The sequence below is a fragment of the Leptodactylus fuscus genome, chromosome 9, assembly GCF_031893055.1.
Source record: "Leptodactylus fuscus isolate aLepFus1 chromosome 9, aLepFus1.hap2, whole genome shotgun sequence".
Classification (NCBI taxonomy): domain Eukaryota; kingdom Metazoa; phylum Chordata; class Amphibia; order Anura; family Leptodactylidae; genus Leptodactylus; species Leptodactylus fuscus.
In genome coordinates, this window is record NC_134273.1 from 86034245 (window position 1) to 86055484 (window position 21240).

Consider the following 21240-nt stretch of genomic DNA (forward strand, 5'->3'; position numbering starts at 1 on the left):
TATAATGATATTTCAGTTTTATTACAATTGGTGCTCAGTAGGTTTTGCTCTCAGTTTCCTTCGTGTCGCTGAGTTGCTGACAAGTTGCGGTCAGGTCGCAGTGTGCTGTGTGTTAGTAGGGCAGTGCGGGGGTGTATATTATATGTGGGTATGATCAGTGGAAGGAAATGTGTTGTTTCCCTTACAGTGGAAGGTTCCGCTCAGATATCTCCAGTCCAGTGTGTTCTGCTGAGCACGTGAAGCAACTTCAGCGATATCTGACATGCTGGTGACTGGGCTGACACAATACATGAAATATATAATGAATGCGCTTTATCAGCCAGATCTGCTGACCAGATAATGTGGAGCTTCATCAGTAAATCTCTGCAAAATCAGCATTTTCCACTCCCATCAACCTCAACCTTTTTCCCTTATTTGTAAATTCTAAATACAATATCTTCCGCCATATCTATAACACTGCAAAAGTGATACACTGCATTATACCCAACATAGGGCCCAAAGTGGCCGAACAGCTTTAAAGTTCTTTCCTTCTGCTAAGCTCTGACCCTCCAGCCCTGAATTATATGTCAAATTTTGGCTGGAGTGATAGATATGTCCTGTAACATGTCCTCCTGAACAGAATACACCTTGATATGTAATATCTACTCATCTATCTATAAATCAATGTCACTGTGTACATACATTACATTACTTATCCTGTATTATACTCCAGAGCTGCGCTCACTATTCTGCTGGTGCAGTCGCTGTGTACATACATTACATTACTTATCCTGTATTATACTCCAGAGCTGCGCTCACTATTCTGCTGGTACAGTCGCTGTGTACATACATTACATTACTTATCCTGTATTATACTCCAGAGCTGCGCTCACTATTCTGCTGGTGCAGTCGCTGTGTACATACATTACATTACTTATCCTGTATTATACTCCAGAGCTGCGCTCACTATTCTGCTGGTGCAGTCGCTGTGTACATACATTACATTACTTATCCTGTATTATACTCCAGAGCTGCGCTCACTATTCTGCTGGTGCAGTCGCTGTGTACATACATTACATTACTTATCCTGTATTATACTCCAGAGCTGCGCTCACTATTCTGCTGGTGCAGTCGCTGTGTACATACATTACATTACTTATCCTGTATTATACTCCAGAGCTGCACTCACTATTCTGCTGGTACAGTCACTGTGTACATACATTACATTACTTATCCTGTATTATACTCCAGAGCTGCTCTCACTATTCTGCTGGTGCAGTCACTGTGTACATACATTACATTACTTATCCTGTATTATACTCCAGAGCTGCGCTCACTATTCTGCTGGTGCAGTCACTGTGTACATACATTACATTACTTATCCTGTATTATACTCCAGAGCTGCGCTCACTATTCTGCTGGTGCAGTCACTGTGTACATACATTACATTACTTATCCTGTATTATACTCCAGAGCTGCGCTCACTATTCTGCTGGTACAGTCACTGTGTACATACATTACATTACTTATCCTGTATTATACTCCAGAGCTGCGCTCACTATTCTGCCGGTCTCTGTGTACATACATTACATTACTTATCCTGTATTATACTCCAGAGCTGCACTCACTATTCTGCCGGTCTCTGTGTACATACATTACATTACTTATCCTGTATTATACTCCAGAGCTGCGCTCACTATTCTGCTGGTACAGTCACCGTGTACATACATTACATTACTTATCCTGTATTATACTCCAGAGCTGCGCTCACTATTCTGCTGGTGCAGTCACTGTGTACATACATTACATTACTTATCCTGTATTATACTCCAGAGCTGCGCTCACTATTCTGCTGGTGCTGTCCTTGTAAATACAATACAATTATAAACAGTAGTTTCCTATTTGAGGATTTGCCCCCTGCTGGTGATGTCTGGTTGTAACAGTTACATCTTATTTTTGGAGTCAGGGGTGTAGCTATAAGGGGTGCAGGGGGAGGGGTTACTACATTGCGCTGGATTCTGAGGGGACCCCAATCCTCCCTCTGTCCCAGTACACTATTCCCTTACTCTATCTAGCACACTGTATGTAGGGCCCATTATACATTTTGCATTTCTTCATGCTTCGCCTCTGTTGAGTCACCACTGTACAATATTTCGGAGTGTTCTCTTCTCCGGACACTGCACATTTATAGGTAACATTTCCATAACACTTTTGGTGACTTTATGAATATTTCGTTTCTCGCCTTTGTTACTGATCTGGAGTTGCACTAGATCTTATCCAGAGCTGGACTCACAATTCTTCTGGCTTCCTATCACCATAGCTGTTAGGCCACAGGGAGAGTGACTGAGCATGTGCGTCCCCCAGCACTCAGCTCATCAGGAGGACGTGCACACTGCTATACACTATGAGCACCAGGTGGCGCCATACTATGTAGGGAAACCGGTACTATTCCGTTATCGGGCCAGCAGAGCTTACCAGCACCAGCATTGGGACAGCAGCAGTCAGCATTTCAGCATCGGGAATGACATCTGAGGACTGACTGCTGGACCGATGCTTGTGCCCAGCTCTCCTTCCATCTGCCCTGTACCCCTCTCTGGCCCGCCCCAAGGACTGACTGCTGGCCCGATGCTGGCGCCCTGTCTCTAGTAACCAGTACATCAATGCCCCCATCCATCCTCCCAGTGCTGCCCCCCAGCTCTTCTTACATCTGCCCCGTACCCCCTCTCCCTGCCACTCGACTAGGCCTCACCTCGGCGCTCTCATTCTGGCCATTAGCGTTCAGGAGGAAAGAAAGACGCTCGCACTGGAAGCCATGGCCGGCACAGAGAACGGAGACCGGAAGGAAAAAAATAGCACACACCGGGGCTCAATAAAGGGTCCTGAAAGTGGCGGCGGAGATTCAGGGATGCGCTGACCATAGTAACGGCGGGGAGCTATGGTGACCCAGAGGGACAAACTTCCTGCAGCGTCCCGGCGACTAGTAATGTCGGTCAAGCCTAGTCACGTGGCGGGGAGAGGGGCAGATGGAAGGAGAGCTGGGCCAGAGAGGGGTACGGGCAGATGGAAGGAGAGCTGGGCACAAGCATCGGGCCAGCAGTCAGTCCTCAGATGTCATTCCCAATGCTGAAATGCTGACTGCTGCTGTCCCGATGCTGGTGCTGATAAGCTCTGCTGGCCCGATAACGGAATAGTACCGGGAAACCTTATAAATCTTCACTGTAAATCATGAACATGTTTGTGCTCTGCTCAATGAATGTGATACTGACTGCTGTGACTACCCAAGTCCTCAGGACAGACAAAATGGCTGCCATGACAGTCCCCCTGAATGATGCAGAACTTTTTTTTTTCTTAAAGTTTTGCTTCTAAGGCATTTCTAGTCAGTGACAGCAAGCAGAGACCATTAAAGCCTATGAGAAAGTTGTGTAAGTCCAGTGGTTAGACCGAATAATGAGGGGCTTGTGTGCAGGTGCAGTTTATCTTTTCACCACTAGGGGGTGCCAGGACTCTCTGGTTTTTCACCATTTGAATGGGCGGCACTGAGACTGGATTAACCCATTCTTGGTCTGGCACTGATTTCCATTGCTCATGACTCCAGGCCTCACATGTAATAGTCACTGATTCCTAGTCTGTGTCCGGATCCTCTGCCAGTCTGATGGGATCTGTGCACCAGGCAGCGGGTATCCGGCCAGGAACCCCATGTGCAGCATTAATGCAGGAAGGCGAGGGGGTCACAGAGCAGCTGAGGACAGGACACAGGGCGGCTGGAATGTACAATGAGAGAGCAGCGGGACACTAAAGTCTGCCCTATCAGACCTCCCTGTACTGCGGTGCCCCCTACAGCTCAGCATTAGCTGAGGGGCTACAAAATGCACCCAATGAGCCTCATGGAAATTGTATTATGCAACATACAATATGTATTGGTCACTGAATTTATAGTCCAAGCAGTACCCTGCAATACCAGACACAGCCTGTGCACAATGGTGGCGCTATTTCTATACATCTATTTTATACACGTTGAAATTAGAAATACATGGTGGCTTTCTTCCAGAGACAGTGCCACGTCTGGCCACAGGTTCTGCATGTTACTGCAGATTAGCAGCGTTCAGATTTATCAAGCCAAACTGCAATACCAGACACAACCTGCAGATAGAAGTGGCGCTGTTTCTGCTCTTCTAATTCTGTCCATTTCATTTTATCGAAAGACTTCCATTATTGGATCCAACGATAAACAATTTTGTTCCTTGACTTTTGATGCAAACCAAGCTGCAATACCAGACACAGCCTATGCACAATGGTGGCGCTATTTCTGCAAAACCATCTACTAACTTACAAAATGAAATTAGAAAAAGATGGCTGCTTTCCTCCAGAAACGACAGATCAGCCCCATGTTCTGTAACCAAGCCAACCTGCAGTACCAGGCACAACCTGTGGATACAGGTGGCGCTGTTCTTGCTTTTCTCATTGTGGACACATCTTTTTACCGTATGATTGTAGTATTTTCTATTACTGAACAGAGGCAGAAATATTTTTTTTCATGCGGTGACCTCCTGGGTGATCTATCCATCGCCCGTCCCTCCACCAGCACCGCTTATACCCCTCCGAGTCTCACTTGCTCATGAAAGGAGAGTAAAGCTGAGCCGACAGAAATCTAACCCGGTTATATTAGCCGTGACGCTGAGAATGTGGCCCCAGAAAGTGAACAGCTGTAGAAGCGTCACTGTCACAGAGACCGCCGCGCGACCTGCAGCCGCCGAGACCAAGGGCCAAACAACCAGCTCATTACAGCCGCGGTGCAGGAAGCTTTAATTACCCCCCAGGTAATGGATCTGCAGCTAATGCTATTGTGTAGGGGAGGCAGCAAGGCCCTGGGCAGTATCCAAGGGCGACGCTGGGCAGACAGACCCAACGCTCTTATTAGCATGCAGGGTCCCTGGTATACAGGGGGTGTGGGGAGGAAAGGGTGTATCAGGAAAAATCCAGAAACTGTAACAAGTGACTCAATGTTTTTATTATTTCTGCTTGCTGTCAGTGAATGGGAACAAACCTGTCCAGACCCAACACTTCTCACAGCTGAGGGTTTGCTGCAGACATAGGGGCCCTTAGATCTAGTAACCCCTATAATATACACAATACTATAGTTACAATGTATCCTGGTGATAGCTCACCGCTAGCTCTGGATATAATCTATTCTCATAATATCGGGCTCTGGTTACAAATGTATCAGTATTATATCGGACTCTGGTTACAATGTATCAGTATTATATCGGACTCTGGTTACAATGTATCAGTATTATATCGGGCTCTGGTTACAATGTATCAGTATTATATCAGGCTCTGGTTACAATGTATCAGTATGATATCAGACTCTGGTTACAATGTATCATTATGATATCAGACTCTGGTTACAATGTATCAGTATTATATCAGGCTTTGGTTACAATGTATCAGTGTGATATCAGACTCTGGTTACAATGTATCATTATGATATCAGACTCTGGTTACAATGTATCAGTATGATATCAGACTCTGGTTACAATGTATCATTATGATATCAGACTCTGGTTACAATGTATCAGTATTATATCAGGCTTTGGTTACAATGTATCAGTGTGATATCAGACTCTGGTTACAATGTATCATTATGATATCAGACTCTGGTTACAATGTATCATTATGATATCAGGCTTTGGTTACAATGTATCATTATGATATCGAGCTCCGGTTACAAGGTATCAGTATGATATCAGACTCTGGTTACAATGTATCAGTATGATATCAGACTCTGGTTACAATGTATCAGTATGACACCATACTTTGGTTACAAGGTATCAGTATGATATCGGGCTTTGGTTACAATGTATCAGTATGATATCAGGATTTGGTTACAATGTATCAGTATGATATCGGGCTTTGGTTACAATGTATCAGTATGATATCGAGCTCTGGTTACAATGTATCAGTATGATATCAGGCTCTGGTTACAATGTATCATTATTATATTGGCCTCTGGTTACAATGTATCAGTATGGCACCATACTTTGGTTACAATGTATCAGTATGATATCAGGCTTTGGTTACAATGTATCAGTATGATATCAGGCTTTGGTTACAATGTATCAGTATGATATCAAGCTCTGGTTACAATGTATCAGTATGATATCAGGATTTGGTTACAATGTATCAGTATGATATCGCGCTCCAGTTACAATGCCACAAGTCTTTGCCGCACCAAACAAGAGCGCCCACTGCAGTCTCTCCCATTCCGGTCACAGACAAGAGGAAGGCAAGTAACAGGGAGACAATAATGATGCTCCAGTGAATGAACATGGCACCCACGGCATCACACAGGACATCACTCATGGATGTCACCGGCGGTTCCTTTCTTAAGGCTGCTGTTTGGCCTCAGCGGTCACATGTGTCGAGGTCTTTCACCAGAGAAACCCTGGGACACCAGGGATAGGAGAGTGTTTTGTTTTTTTTTTCCTTTCTCAGCCTCCTGGCACAATACTAAAATATCCTGGATCCCCCCTTTAAGCTGTGCCCTCTTCTCATGTCCATCAGTCACTTGGTACAGAAGCAGCTCAGTCCCATTCAGATAAATGGGTGCGGCTGAGCTGAAATACCAAGTGCAGCCACAATGATCTGTACAGCACTGTGCTTGGTATTCAGTAAAGAGGCCGCAAGGATCATCTGAGCAGTGGGATTCCCAGGTGTCGGACCCCCACCCATTGCAAATTGATGACCTTATCCTAATATAAAACCCCTGGAAAATGCAATACTTGCATCGTTCTCCTTAGCTAGGGGGCAGTGACGAGAGGGACCGCTACAGATCAGCTGTTTGAGCCATCGGAGCTCAGTCCTATTCAAGTTACTGGGGCAGAGCTGCAATACCAAGCACAGCCACTAAACAAAAGATGGCACTGTGGCTGATAAGTAGTGAAGAGACTGAAGGATGGCCGGCAGGGGTCCTGGCCCCTTACCCATCTGATATTTATGGCCTAAGGATAACCTATCAATATTAGAGCACAGGAAATCCTTTAGAGGTGATATGTCTTCTCTTAGAGGAATTCTCCTTGTGCCAGAATATCATCCCCAGACTGGACATGTAATATTAATAGAAGTCATATACCAGGTTTACTCTACACAAAGTGACCCCCTCCCCCCATAGACGAGGCAGGAGCCCTCCCGACCAAAAAGTGGGTGGAGTCTGGGCGGAGCTACACATCAACCCCAAAGAAACTGAAAACAGATAATGGAGTGAAACTGACTAAAACCTGAGAGAGTCTTACACACACCAGACCTTAGAAGGATCCAAACCGAGCAAACCGCACGAAACTGCGCCTGTTCGAGCGTCTTCTAAGCCGCAGATAGCGCCAGAGGCTTGCTGCCACAACCAAGATGGCCGCCGCGTCACTGCGCCTGCTCCCAGCCTCCTTCTGGATTCCTGTGTTGTGAGATGTGGCAGAGCTGCCTCCACTAATATGGCCGCTTGTGCAAACAATTAGCTTTATACAACTGCACAGAAGGAGCCTCAGGGGCAAATACAAGAGCCAAAGACATAGACACAAGGCAGGGAAGACTGGAGGGCTGACACCTGTATAAGTATGTGTGTAGTGAGGCGGATCCTCCACAGGTAACACGTGGGGTGGAGGGTCAAGGGGGAGGAGCTTATGCATTTCATTAATTATGCATGTTCATTAACCTATGCATGTGCTTAAAGGAATTTAAAGGGGTTTAGGTCCCTAAAATAGTTAATCAGTATGTGATTTGTGGGGTCTGACACCCCCGGACCCCACCACTTACCTGTATGAAGACGCCGCAGCGGTCAGTCAGGGGCTATGGTGTCCTCACCGCTTACCGAGCACAGCGCCGTACATTGTATAGTGGTCGGGCTTGGTATGGCAGCTCAGACCATTGAGTTGAATGGGGCTGAGCTACAAATGGCTCATGTGCAGGGGCGTAACTTGTGGGGGTGCAGAGAGTGTAGTCGTGCGGGGCCCAGGAGCCTTAGGGGACCCATAAACACAGGCATCAGTATTGGGATTACAGCTTCCATCTGACCCATAAACCAAGGAGACCCCCAGATTATCTGAATCACACTAAGGTGGATTAAAGTTCCGTAACCATCACTATCAAGGTAGGGGGCCCCAGACAAAAGATTGCATCGGGCGCACAAGACTTACGTCACTGCTCATGTGACCGATCTGTTGGGGTCCTGGGTGTTACCCCCTTCTCCCCCTGTCGTAAGGACAGATCAGCCATATTCAACTCCAAAAAAATCCCTTTTAAGCTAAGGCCCCATGTAGCAAGAAAGCTGCAGGAAAAACCAACAATTTTTTCCCACCGCGTTCTATGTTGCAATTTCCAAAACCGTTGTCATTTTGGAAATCTCAGCGTGTCCACTGCGCGTATTTTTCTGCAATGTGTGGATGGGAGTCACTACAATTCCATCCACCTTGCAGGTTCTCTACAGCTTTGTGGTTTCTGCCATGGCGTTTCCAGCACGTGGGGCCCCGGCCTAAGGATGCATTCACACAGTGCAGCGAAAACAGGATTGGAAAAAACACTTGCAGTTTAGATGCTGATTTTGGGGCTGTTTCTTAAATTTACAGGAAAAATACTTTCATTTAAGAAACTGCTCCAAAAATGGCAGCAACACTGCAGTGTGTGACTACAGTCTAAGGGTGCATTCACACTGAGTAAACGCTAGCTTATTTTGTAGAGTAAAATTACACTTGTAAATTTTGCTATCCCATTGACTTCAATGACATTTTACAGGCGTATTTTTACAGGCGTATTTTTTACAGGCGTATTTTTACACTTGTAAAAAAATATCATTGAAGTCAATGGGATAGCAAAATTTACAAGTGTAATTTTACTCTACAAAATAAGCTAGCGTTTACTCAGTGTGAATGCACCCTAATAGTCGCCCTGAGCTTCTCACTGGAAATAGAGGGGAATCTCAATTCTTCCACATTTTCAGCAATTGCTGCTTTCTGTCTTTTGTCAGAGACTGGGGCCTGTACAGAGCCATTACTTCTCACAGCAGAGGGTTTGTTACAGTTGTATCCAGTCTGAGCAATTACCCCCATTCTTGGTATTTAGTTACATTGTATCAGCACAGAAAGAAAACAAACTTGAACTCTAGGTTCACACTTGTGTGTGGATTTCCGTTTGGGGTGTTCACTTGAGGACTCCTCGAACAGAAACCTAATCTGCTTATAAAATCTTGTGAAGAAAGTTCTGATTCACTGACAACAAGCGGAGATCTTGTGGAGGAGTTTGGAGTATTTTCGGACTTCTTCATGTATATGGCTGTATCATGTTCCTCCAGAGCAGCGCTCTATACTTCACCTCGTATGTTCCACGTGGATGAGATCTGCGCACTCGGAGAACACTATATGGCGGGTGCCGGCCTATAAACAGGTGCTGCCGTATTTATAGTGTCTGAGATCATCTTGGAAGCTACTTTGGAACCTGATCCTGGTGTCTTGATGGTGGGGAGCACTAGTGCAGGGCGGCTGCTGGGGTCAGCAGGGGGTCTCACAAGGGGCTGTAATGGGGCTTGGACATGCTGGATATTTCTATTAGCACCATGTTCACATAGTCTAGTCCTTGTATCAGATCCTACATGAGTGCAGCCGTATACTGTACACCAATACGACGCATGTCTCTGGGTGACGTCTGAGTTCCCCCGAATCATCCCATAATCTATCTGAGACACGGCCAAATTTGGGTTACGGGTGAATTCACATGGTGAAGTGGGGCGCAGTTAATTGAAGATTCTAGGTGATCCAACATCTGGGACCCCCACTGATCAGCTGTTTGAAGGGGCAGTGGCGCTCTGTGTTCGCCTCATCGGTCACATGGCTTGATTATCAGCTCAGTCCCATTCAGGTGAGCAGGGGCTAAACTGCAATACCAAGCACAGCCACTCTACAAGTTATAGCGCTGTGCTTGGTAAGTAGTGAAGAGGCCGCAGCATGCATCTAAATGCTGAACAATGGCGGGGGGCCGTAGTGTCGGAGCCCTGCCAGTCTTCAATTAATGACCAATCCTAAGAATGGGTCCTCAGTTCAGTAGCCTGGGATACCCCTCTAAGGCTGCAGACACACTAGCGCTTGGGCTCGGTCCCCCCATTCCACTTAAAATATGCAGAAACAAAAGTCCTACAAGCAGTATCTTCCACAAAAGGAAGCTTTGTCTTATCCATAGGGTACGGGATAAATGGAAAGATCAATGGGGGGGGGGGGGGGTCCGACCTCTTAAACACCCACTGATCAGGAGAACACGGGACCATGGATGGAGCGCTTGTTATCCAGGAGCTTGATTGTTTTGCAACAAGAAACCACTATTGCAACAACCCTGGAGACACAATGCAACTCTACTGACCATGGTGATCTTATTGTGTGTCAGGAGTGACGGCAAAGTCTCCGTGTAGCCTTACATCAAATTATTCTGTTCTGTATCATCACCCAGTGGCCATAACTGGTACTGCAGTTTAAAAAAAAAAAATTCCATCAGTTCATCTCATTGATTTTTTTTATTTATTTTTTTTATCGCTATGACTTGTTGTTTTTTGCTCACCAAAGTAAATAAAACCTTTATCTCTGCAGAAAAAAAGGTCCCGGTGCCCCGCCAAGTCACCATGAAGGGTGAGGACACCCGGCAGAGGAGGAAGGAGGGTCGTGCCAAGAACGCAGAACGCTCCAAACACAGAGCAAAGAACAAAGGCAAACAGAATGAGAACCGAGGCGTCCACAGGGAGATCGTGGAGGAAGAGGTGCCCCTCATTCCAGAGAAGCGCCCGCCACCGCCGCCGCCCGAGAAGAAGGCCCCCATGCCCAGACCAGGAGATGAGTCCTCTATATCCATCGCCCTGCAGGTCTTGTTCCCGTACCTGCTGGCAGGGCTTGGCATGGTGATGGCTGGCATGGTGCTGGATATGGTGCAGGTAGGGGAGCAGAACATACAAGGTGTCACTTATTACTATTCCTCGGATGCTTTCTATGGGATCTTTTGATGCTTTTGTTGCTGGTATTGGCCCTTACAGACGTGTGCGCAGGTACTTGTGTTCCTGTAGGCTGCACCAGTCTCTACCACATTGGTCGGCAGACTCAGAGCGTGACATGGATGAGTTCCCCTATATAAGAGCAGCCTTTGTGAAACTACAACTCCCAGCATGCTCCATTCACTTCTGTAGGAGTTCCAAGAACAGCAGAGCTAGTATCCATGCTGGGAGTTGTAGTTTCACAACATCTGGAGTGCTGAGCCCTGCCATGTAACCCGGGGTGTGAATACTTTATACTGGCAGGGTCCAGGGCTTTGGTTCTATGTGAGGTCCCCTTTAATTCTATTTGGCACGGAGGACGGGTCACTCTACCCTCTGTTATCAGATAAGGCCTGGCGGACAGCATGTGCTCATGCCACTGACTTGTCAGCTTAGTGAGGCCGGCACATGGCTGGATAGAATGAGAACACGAGTGCAACGAGATGTCAGTTAACCCTCTGCATTAAAGGGGTGACTTGAGGAGCCGATGACGTGGATGAAATTTCTGTTCCGTCTTTTCTTATTTACAGGGAAAGTAATTGGATGTTAATTATTCATACGGCTGCACTGTACCTAACTTTCCAGGATTCTGAAAGGCAGGCCGGCCTAGTTACGCTTTGATTCATTCCGGCTCTGTATTGCTGTTAAATTTGGCCTCTGGTAAAACTGAGTGACCTCACCGCTGGTTCTGGCCATATTAGTCATTGGCTGTGTGTCCCTGTTGGGCTCCCTTGTACCCGCCACGTGCCCCTGAGATGATGTAAATCTCTCTCTCCGAATCCTTGTCTAGGAATTATGTAATCTACATATATATATATATATATATATATATATATATATATATATATATATATATATATATATCTCATTGGTTGTGACCACTACATGAATACACAGTCTCCTGGGGTATATTGGGCCTCAGTGCCTAGGGTGGTGAGGGCAGGAGCTGCGGTCTGTCCTGTATACAGTGCGCTGAGTCAGCTCTGCTGAGTCACTGCTGTCATTGCCTATGTCTGCGCTGCCGTGTGACTGATCACATCTATCACAGTCTCTATGTATTGTATATATTATGGATTGTTACAGGCTGGTCAGGTAGAACGTCTAATGTGTCCGCGAGGTCTAGAATGTCCTCAGGTGCTGAAGGGGTTACAGTCCATAAACCCCAATATCTTCATTTATACAGGGAATCCCAAAAAACATCTTCTCTATACAAATCAAAATGTGACGAAAGAACCAAATAAGACATCAAGTTCTCTACACAAGAATAGAGCTTTAATTGTCGGATGTGCAGAAAACCTGATTGATTCTTTGGTTACATTTTGACTTATATAGAGAAGATGTTTTTTGGGATTCCCAGGATAGATGAAGATATTATATAATAGGAGCAGTATTATAGTAGTTATATTCTTGTATATAGGAGTAGTATTATAGTAGTTATATTCTTGTACATAGGAGGTAGTATTATATTAGTTATATTCTTGTACATAGGAGTAGTATTATAGTAGTTATATTCTTGTACATAGGAGTAGTATTATAGTAGTTATATTCTTGTACATAGGAGGAGTATTATAGTAGTTATATTCTTGTACATAGGAGTAGTATTATAGTAGTTATATTCTTGTACATAGGAGTAGTATTATAGTAGTTATATTCTTGTACATAGGAGCAGTATTATAGTAGTTATATTCTTGTACATAGGAGGTAGTATTATAGTAGTTATATTCTTGTACATAGGAGTAGTATTATAGTAGTTATATTCTTGTACATAGGAGCAGTATTATAGTAGTTATATTCTTAAATGCAAAGAGAAAGATATAAAGTAGCTCACCCTTATCGTCCTTTGTAGAGTGGTATCAAGGTTTGTGCACGACCCTATTCTCCTTGACTCACCGGAGTGGATTTGTACAAATATAGTTTCTTCAAAGCCGCAGCTTTGATGTAAGGGTCCGCAACTCAAAACTTTTTAAAACAACTTCTTTATTTCATCTTCTTAAAAAATCAGATCGCCACCTTAGGCTGAGGCACACATTCATAGACAACACATAGTGAAGACAAAATAGACACTAGACATTGTGAGTTTAAAAATCGCTATGAAACTAAAATTATATTATAGTAGTTATATTCTTGTACATAGTAGTATTATAGTAGTTATATTCTTGTACATAGGAGGTAGTATTATAGTAGTTATATTCTTGTACATAGGAGGTAGTATTATAGTAGTTATATTCTTGTATATAGGAGTAGTATTATAGTAGTTATATTCTTGTACATAGGAGGTAGTATTATAGTAGTTATATTCTTGTACATAGGAGCAGTATTATAGTAGTTATATTCTTGTACATAGGAGTAGTATTATAGTAGTTATATTCTTGTATATAGGAGTAGTATTATAGTAGTTATATTCTTGTACATAGGAGTAGTATTATAGTAGTTATATTCTTGTACATAGGAGTAGTATTATAGTAGTTATATTCTTGTATATAGGAGTAGTATTATAGTAGTTATATTCTTGTACATAGGAGGTAGTATTATAGTAGTTATATTCTTGTACATAGGAGTAGTATTATAGTAGTTATATTCTTGTACATAGGAGTAGTATTATAGTAGTTATATTCTTGTATATAGGAGTAGTATTATAGTAGTTATATTCTTGTACATAGGAGGTAGTATTATAGTAGTTATATTCTTGTACATAGGAGTAGTATTATAGTAGTTATATTCTTGTATATAGGAGTAGTATTATAGTAGTTATATTCTTGTACATAGGAGGTAGTATTATAGTAGTTATATTCTTGTACATAGGAGTAGTATTATAGTAGTTATATTCTTGTACATGGGGCAGTATGATAGTAGTTATATTCTTGTACATAGGAGTAGTATTATAGTAGTTATATTCTTGTACATAGGAGTAGTATTATAGTAGTTATATTCTTGTACATAGGAGCAGTATTATAGTAGTTATATTCTTGTACATAGGAGGTAGTATTATAGTAGTTATATTCTTGTACATAGGAGGTAGTATTATAGTAGTTATATTCTTGTATATAGGAGTAGTATTATAGTAGTTATATTCTTGTACATAGGAGTAGTATTATAGTAGTTATATTCTTGTACATAGGAGTAGTATTATAGTAGTTATATTCTTGTACATAGGAGTAGTATTATAGTAGTTATATTCTTGTACATAGGAGCAGTATTATAGTAGTTATATTCTTGTACATAGGAGTAGTATTATAGTAGTTATATTCTTGTACATAGGAGTAGTATTATAGTAGATATATTCTTGTACATAGGAGTAGTATTATAGTAGTTATATTCTTGTACATAGGAGCAGTATTATAGTAGTTATATTCTTGTACATAGGAGCAGTATTATAGTAGTTATATTCTTGTACATAGGAGGTAGTATTATAGTAGTTATATTCTTGTACATAGGAGTAGTATTATAGTAGTTATATTCTTGCACATATCGGGTTGTAGTATTGTACGTTTGTACAGTAGTATTTGTAGTATATTTGGCAGCTATAGTCATGTTCTACAGACAGTCAGATGTATAGTTATAAGTTTTTATTTTTGGTCTTGTTTCCCCCTCCCCCCCCCCCTTATATGGACAGACTTGATCCGTCTTCTCTTTTATAAACCTGCTCCAGAATATTTAGTCCACGTTCCTCTACCTTGGGGACAGTCGACCCGCCAGGATCTTTATCTAGGTTCTCATAAACTAGTGACAAAAAAAAGCGACGACGGCTGATAAGAATCTCTCTCTCGCCATTGGCTGCTCCCAGGGAACGCAGTCCACAGATAACGCTCTGAAACACTCTTGACTTTACCCTCTGACGTCTCCTCTCCAGCACAGGAGAGAGAGTGAATTACTGATCTTCTCCACTTTCTTTGCATTCTTAGTAAAAGCGTCTTATTCTCCCGTATCTAGAGGAGAATATTGTGCTGACGTCCCACTGATAGACTAAAGGCGGGGAGCGAGCTGATCGCTACGTAACGGAATCCTGGATCTTGTGCAGGGGAGATATGAAGCCTATGTATAGATCTGGCCCTCAGCACATGTACATTATCAGTGATAACCACATGATTCATTGTTAAACCCATTATTGCCCGAGGACCTGTAGCCCTCATAGCTGGTTAGTCGGGTTTTTCTCCAGTTTTTTTTGTTCTTTTTTTGACTTTTGTAGCCGACACTGGAGGAGAAGAGAACACGAGACTCTGATCTGGTGAAAATTTACTTCTTTACACAAAATTCTGAGACTTTACTTTGCAGATTCAAAACATTTCCACCATTTTTATCCTCCTGGAGATCCCTACAAGAGGTTCTGCAGCCATCCCAAGACCACGGCCAATTCTCCGAGTCCTTTTCTTCCTTTTTGGATTGATTATGGGTTAAGGAAAATTCTAAGAATTGGGCACTGACGAGCCTAAAAGTTACCACTGGATTTGGAAACTTTCTCTCCGATGTCAATGGATACAAGTCTTCTTTGGCTCTTTGGAAGATCCTGGAAGATTCTTCATTCTTCACATTTCTGGCGATCCTTGCCCTAAAACCAAAATAAAATGGTGGTCACTCATTTGGAGTTGGAGTTCTGCTATCACGGGCAGAAGCTGAGGGGATTCAGATGCAAGTTGTCAAGGTTCCCGCACGGGTTTTTCCAGGAGACGGTCTTCTCCATCACTGCCCAAATTCTGTTGCCCTTCCTGATGGCCGGGATGGGCATGGTGGCAGCTGGCCTACTGATGGATATCTTTCAAGTATGTACTCCCAAATTAAGCGTGATGATATTTTGAGGCTTCTTCTGTCATAACCTGTCACCCCAAATATTAGCCCGGTGCCGTCACTCATTAACCATGACGCGCCTATCTTTATAGCATGTCATAAAGGTCCTGGAATGACCGAACGTCCCCCAAGGCTGCAGATACTTTGTATCTATGGTTAGGTAATGAATGAAGTGATTGGAGTCAGAACTGCAACTCTGATACAGTAACCCTTCAGGTGCCGCAGTCACTGCTCCGAGAGGTGGAAGTAGCTTCAATTCTGTCTTGATATTGTCTTTAGAAGATAAGTTCTTAAATGTGTTTTTGGAAAGAATTTAATCTACTCCCGGCTTGGAGTTATTAAGACGTCTTGGCACGTGAAGGGTTATTATATCGGGGTTCCAGTTCCCTCCAGTCATTACATGGCTGATTTCACTGTTAGGCATATAAATACCGGCAGCGACATCTCAGGCTCCGGAGAAGGCGGCACTTTAGTGTCCATCCAATGTGACGTTCCTGAACCTACCCTCGGTGCACCTCCCCCTTTCTTGCAGCCTGACCCCTTCCCATGTTTCGTCTTTATTGTGAGTTATAAACAGAACAGATTTTTTTTTATCATTATTGCCCCATATTTAGTCATGTCCGTATCTCAAGGTTCATGGTTGGACGGGATTGATCTTTCTTTAGTCGCTCTCGGCGACTTTTGTTCCGCTGACCTAAAATCACACTGAACTCATAAAGGGATGGTTTACAATGAGGTTGCGCAGCGACACATCCCCCACACCTGTCTGGTTACATTGCTAGGCTGAGTGAACGTTCAAGGTTGGGAAAGATGGGTGACGGCTCTGGTGACTTGGCCTTCGTAAGGCTCTGTTTACACCTGCATTGTGGCTTCTATTATACCCTGCAGAATACATGACACTGGGGACACCAGAGGTACCTAACAGAGAGAGGGCCCAATATCCTTCCAGTTTTTAGGGGTAAATGCCATTTAAGCCTCTGTTGACACCTACATTGGAGACTCTCAGAACAATCCTTGTGTCGGTCACGTTATGGATCCATTATAGATACCATTATACTTCCAGCCACAGTATCCTTCTCTATCTGCAGCCACAACTATCCTGTGTATCCTGGACACGAGGGACACACTGTACAGGCATTACTATCACTATTGTCTGAAGCGTCATGCACACAGCTTTGCTGCATTGTCTCACTCTCCCCGTGCAGGTGATGCTATAGACAGTAGTAATAAAATACCAGAACTTTCAGAGCGCAGGACTGGGACACACAGGATAGTTGTGGCTGCAGATCCAGCCAGAATAGTGTTAATATTAGAGGCAGTATTTCGCTCCCATTGGTCAGTACATGTGAAATGCATTATGGGATGTCGGGATCGGCAGTCACACTGAGGCCAGGCTTCTTACACTGCACACAACGTATAGATAAGTCTACAGCTTCTTTCCAGGTGTGAGCAGTCAGTGGACATGCTGTGTTACCGTCCTCTGCTCTTCAACCTATGGCGGACCCACTGATCTATCCGGGGACTAAGTCCATTGCTCAGTAACTGATCTGTCTGCTCTGTATGTGAAGCTATATCAGCAGACCAGACAGATCTCCGCTGCATCACCTCCAACCTACATGTCTGTGATAAAGACCAGATAATCAGTCGGATTAGTGTCACATGATCTGTCTGCTGTCACATCCCTGCTGTTGTCAGTACAATGAGGTTTATGGGTTGTCCATGATGACCCCCTCCTGGCGCCCCCTGCTGTCTGGGACAGTCTCTACTGCAGGCACTTATTGTTTGTGACCTGGTAAGGGTTGCATCAGCCAAGAGGTTAGATAAGTGCTTTTCCTTAGTAGACTTTCCCATACTGCAGGGGGCGCTAGCGTGGCAGGAGTGGTCAGTAATGGGTCCTTACTTCTTCCTAGGGCCGACTAGTGTTGTAATGGCCACTGGAGACGCCATGTTTGTCCTCATTACACCCTTGTTGTTGTTCTTCTTCTCTTGCAGCATTGGGATGTTTTTAGGACCATCACCGAGGTCTTCATTCTGGTTCCAGCCTTGGTGGGTCTCAAGGGTAACTTGGAGATGACGCTGGCCTCTCGGCTCTCCACTGCTGTAAGTTTTTGTGCACGTTTCACTGTGGTGTCTTTCTATTTGGTGTCTTATGTCCTAATGCCCTTTATCCGGTTTGCAGGCAAACACCGGGCAGCTCGACGACCCCAGCGAGCGATGGAAGATGGCGATCAGTAATTTGGCTTTAATCCAGGTAAGTCATCCCAATATTTATAATATAATAATAATATATATGTCTGGGATGTTTCATAACAACAATCCCAAATTCCTGGTGATCTGTATGACTATAGGTCCTGAGAGATGTGTCCATAGCAGAAATCTGAAGTGCAGTCCATGCACCGCCATATGGCGCCATGTCGTGCACATGAGACCTGATACAATACATTGTCTTGCAGGTTCAGGCCACAGTTGTGGGTCTCTTGGCCGCCATTGCTGCTATTATTTTGGGGGCGCTGTCTAAAGGATACATAGAGCTGGACCAGGCGGCCGTCCTCTGTGCCAGCAGTGTGACCACAGCCTTCATTGCCGCCCTGTCCTTGGGTAAGACCTGAGATCACTTCTGTCCTGGTCGTCGTCGGCTTTGTCCCTTCTTTCATGTTTCTTTGCACTTCTGTCCATTAGGTCTGGTGATGGTCGGGGTCATCATTGCATCTAGGAAGCTCGGAATTAACCCCGACAATGTAGCGACTCCTATCGCCGCCAGTCTGGGAGACCTCATCACCCTGTCATTGCTGGCTGGAATCAGCAGCTCCTTGTTCAGCTACATAGGTAAGAGACGGGAGGAAGAAGTGGATGGAGGGGGAGATGGAGCCATAGATGTATGGATGGAGTGATAGAAGGATGGAGGGAGGGATGGAAGGATGGAGAGAGGGATAGGAGTCATGGATGGAGTGAAAGAAGAATGGATAGTGTCATAGTAATCATAGAAGGATGGAGGGAGGGATAGGCAGAGAGAAATAGATTAAGGGATGGATAAAGTGATAGGACTCATGGAAGGAGGATAGAAGAATGGTTGGAGCGATGTCCTTGTCCTTATAGTCTAACCCTAAATCCTGTGTACCCCATCCAGATGTTCAGTACCTCTCCCCACTCATCTGCGCTGTGTTCATCATCCTGATCCCGCTGTGGGTGGCCATCGCTAAACAGAGTCCGGCCATTGCTGAAGTCCTGAAGTCCGGTTGGCAGCCAGTTATTGTGGCCATGTCCATTAGCAGGTAGAGACTGGTGGAGCGGACTTGGAGGGGTCGCTGTCCATAGACTGTCTCCTGACAACACGTGTGGGTGGGGCTTATTCCGATATGGGTGGAGCCTGATTCTTTGTTCTCCATATTCTGCATTGTAGTATCGGTGGACTTATCTTAGACAAGACAGTGACGGACCCCAAGTTCGAGGGCATGGCGGTGTTCACACCTGTTATAAATGGTAGGTAGACACGATTTTGCGTATATCTACGATTTTATTTTTGGCTGTATATTTACTTTTTTTCACTTGTGGCCTCCAGGAGTGGCCGGGAATCTTGTGGCTATTCAGGCAAGTCGTATCTCCACGTTCCTGCACTTCTGGAGCATGCCCGGCGTCCTGCCCTACAAGATGAGACAACACTGGCCCAACCCCTGCACAACCTTCTTCTCCTCAGGTACGAGGCTGCAGACCACAGGCCCATACTGAGACCTTGTCACATCCCTTCCCCGACTCCTCATGACAGCTCGCATATTACTCAGTAGGGGGCGACAATGAGCCCAAGATGAAGCTCCTGCTGCTCAGGATTTATAAGACTTACTTTCCACTTCTGCAGATTTTGCTCCACATTTTCCTCTTTTTCTTGCTTTTTGCAGGTGTTAACTCTAAATCTGCCAGAGTGTTATTCCTTCTGGTTGTGCCCGGGCACCTGGTCTTCCTGTACACCATCCACCTGCTGCAGGGAGGTCACGCCTCGCTGACCGCACTGTTCATCACCTTCTACCTGCTCGCAGCCCTCCTACAGGTAACACACGGACCCCACCCATGAGAACAAGGGGTCCCAGGTCCCCCATTTCAATGAAGCGTTCACACTGCTGCTCCAATCACATCTCAGGGACCCCCAGCACACTCTTAAGATCTTGCTGTCAGTGAATGCAAGCATTAAAGGGTCATCAATGTGTGATTGGTGGGTCTGACGCCCAGGACCCCACCGATCATCTGGTTAAAGAGGTTGCAGCATTCAGGTGAGCACTCAAGCTCCTCACTCAATACCAAGCACAGCGCTATCCATTGTCTAGTGACTGTGCTTGGTATTGCAGCTCAGTCCCATCACTTGTATGGGACTGAGTTTATGCTGTACCATGTGACATCATCGGCACAGGAGAGAGTCCGCAGCTGATGTGTGGGGATCCTCTGTCCCACTTAGTTCAGGGGTAGTCCAAATGAATACTAAGCTATCGCAGCTTGGCCACATTCACTTGGATGGGACTGAGCTGCTGCTGTACCATGTGACTGATGAAGTGATGTCATCAGCACAGCACTATAAACAGCCAATTGATGGGGCTGATGTATGTTGTACCCCCACTAATCACATATTTAACCCCTTTCTATCCAGCACCTACAAACTTGATAGGACTGTTTCCAGTCACTGACAGCGAGCAGAGATCTTGTATGAGACTTCCCCCCTCTTATATCTATCTTGGTATTACAGGTTTGCATCTTATTATACGTCGCTGACCTCATCGTGCGCTTCATGTGGAGGAGGGGCCTGGACCCTGACAACTTTTCCATCCCGTACCTGACAGCGCTGGGCGACCTTCTGGGCACCGGATTCCTGGCGGTCTGTTTCCGCATCGTCTGGCTCCTTACTGGCGCAGAGTCGGAGCTGGGGGACTGACTGGACTCATCCCAAGATTTTTTTTAATATTTTTTTTTTCCTTTTTTTTTGCTACGAAACTTGTACTTGAAAGGAACACTAGAATCTTCTGCCTTTTCTACGACACCAGACGGACTGATTATCCAGAGATATTTATCATCAGCCGACACCGCGGATTTATAGGGAACCTCCAGGTCTTTTTATTTATATAGAAATCGGATGCCGCCTGTTTACAATAAAACCAGTTGCCCCGAATGAGTCTTGTGGTGTGTGTGGGGGGGGTGATGTAGGGACGAAAGTGGGATTACAGTAAGGGCATTTAAATCCCGCCTCCTGGACTGCCCCCAAACTTACTGGGACTGCCCACTTTGGGGTGGAGTTTTTATAAGCCCCTCCCTCTTTGCCAGGACATTTGGCAGCTACGGCTTTACATGAACCATACATTTCTATCTCACACAGCGGAACCTTTAAACCCCTCCCCATTCCAGCATCAACAAACCCCAAAATGGTCAGACACTCCCCTTTTCATGCATAT

General features: G+C 44.8%; 1 protein-coding gene across 2 annotated transcripts; it reads left to right on the forward strand.

Moving 5' to 3' along the window:
- Positions 1-4635: 4635 nt before the first annotated feature.
- LOC142217966 (solute carrier family 41 member 1-like) lies at positions 4636-20960 on the forward strand. 2 transcript variants are annotated; one of them, XM_075286310.1, is made up of 11 exons: positions 4636-4796; positions 10596-10933; positions 17804-17911; positions 17991-18062; positions 18265-18409; positions 18491-18637; positions 18939-19083; positions 19212-19291; positions 19371-19505; positions 19705-19853; positions 20541-20960. In XM_075286310.1, the coding sequence occupies exons 2-11, from the start codon at positions 10628-10630 to the stop codon at positions 20724-20726; spliced, it is 1473 nt and encodes a 490-aa protein (XP_075142411.1). In that variant the 5' UTR covers positions 4636-4796; positions 10596-10627; the 3' UTR covers positions 20727-20960. The 2 variants fall into 2 exon arrangements, with proteins under 2 accessions (XP_075142411.1, XP_075142412.1); XM_075286311.1 differs by lacking the exon at positions 4636-4796 and adding an exon at positions 7472-7612.
- The last annotated feature ends 280 nt before the right edge of the window (positions 20961-21240 follow it).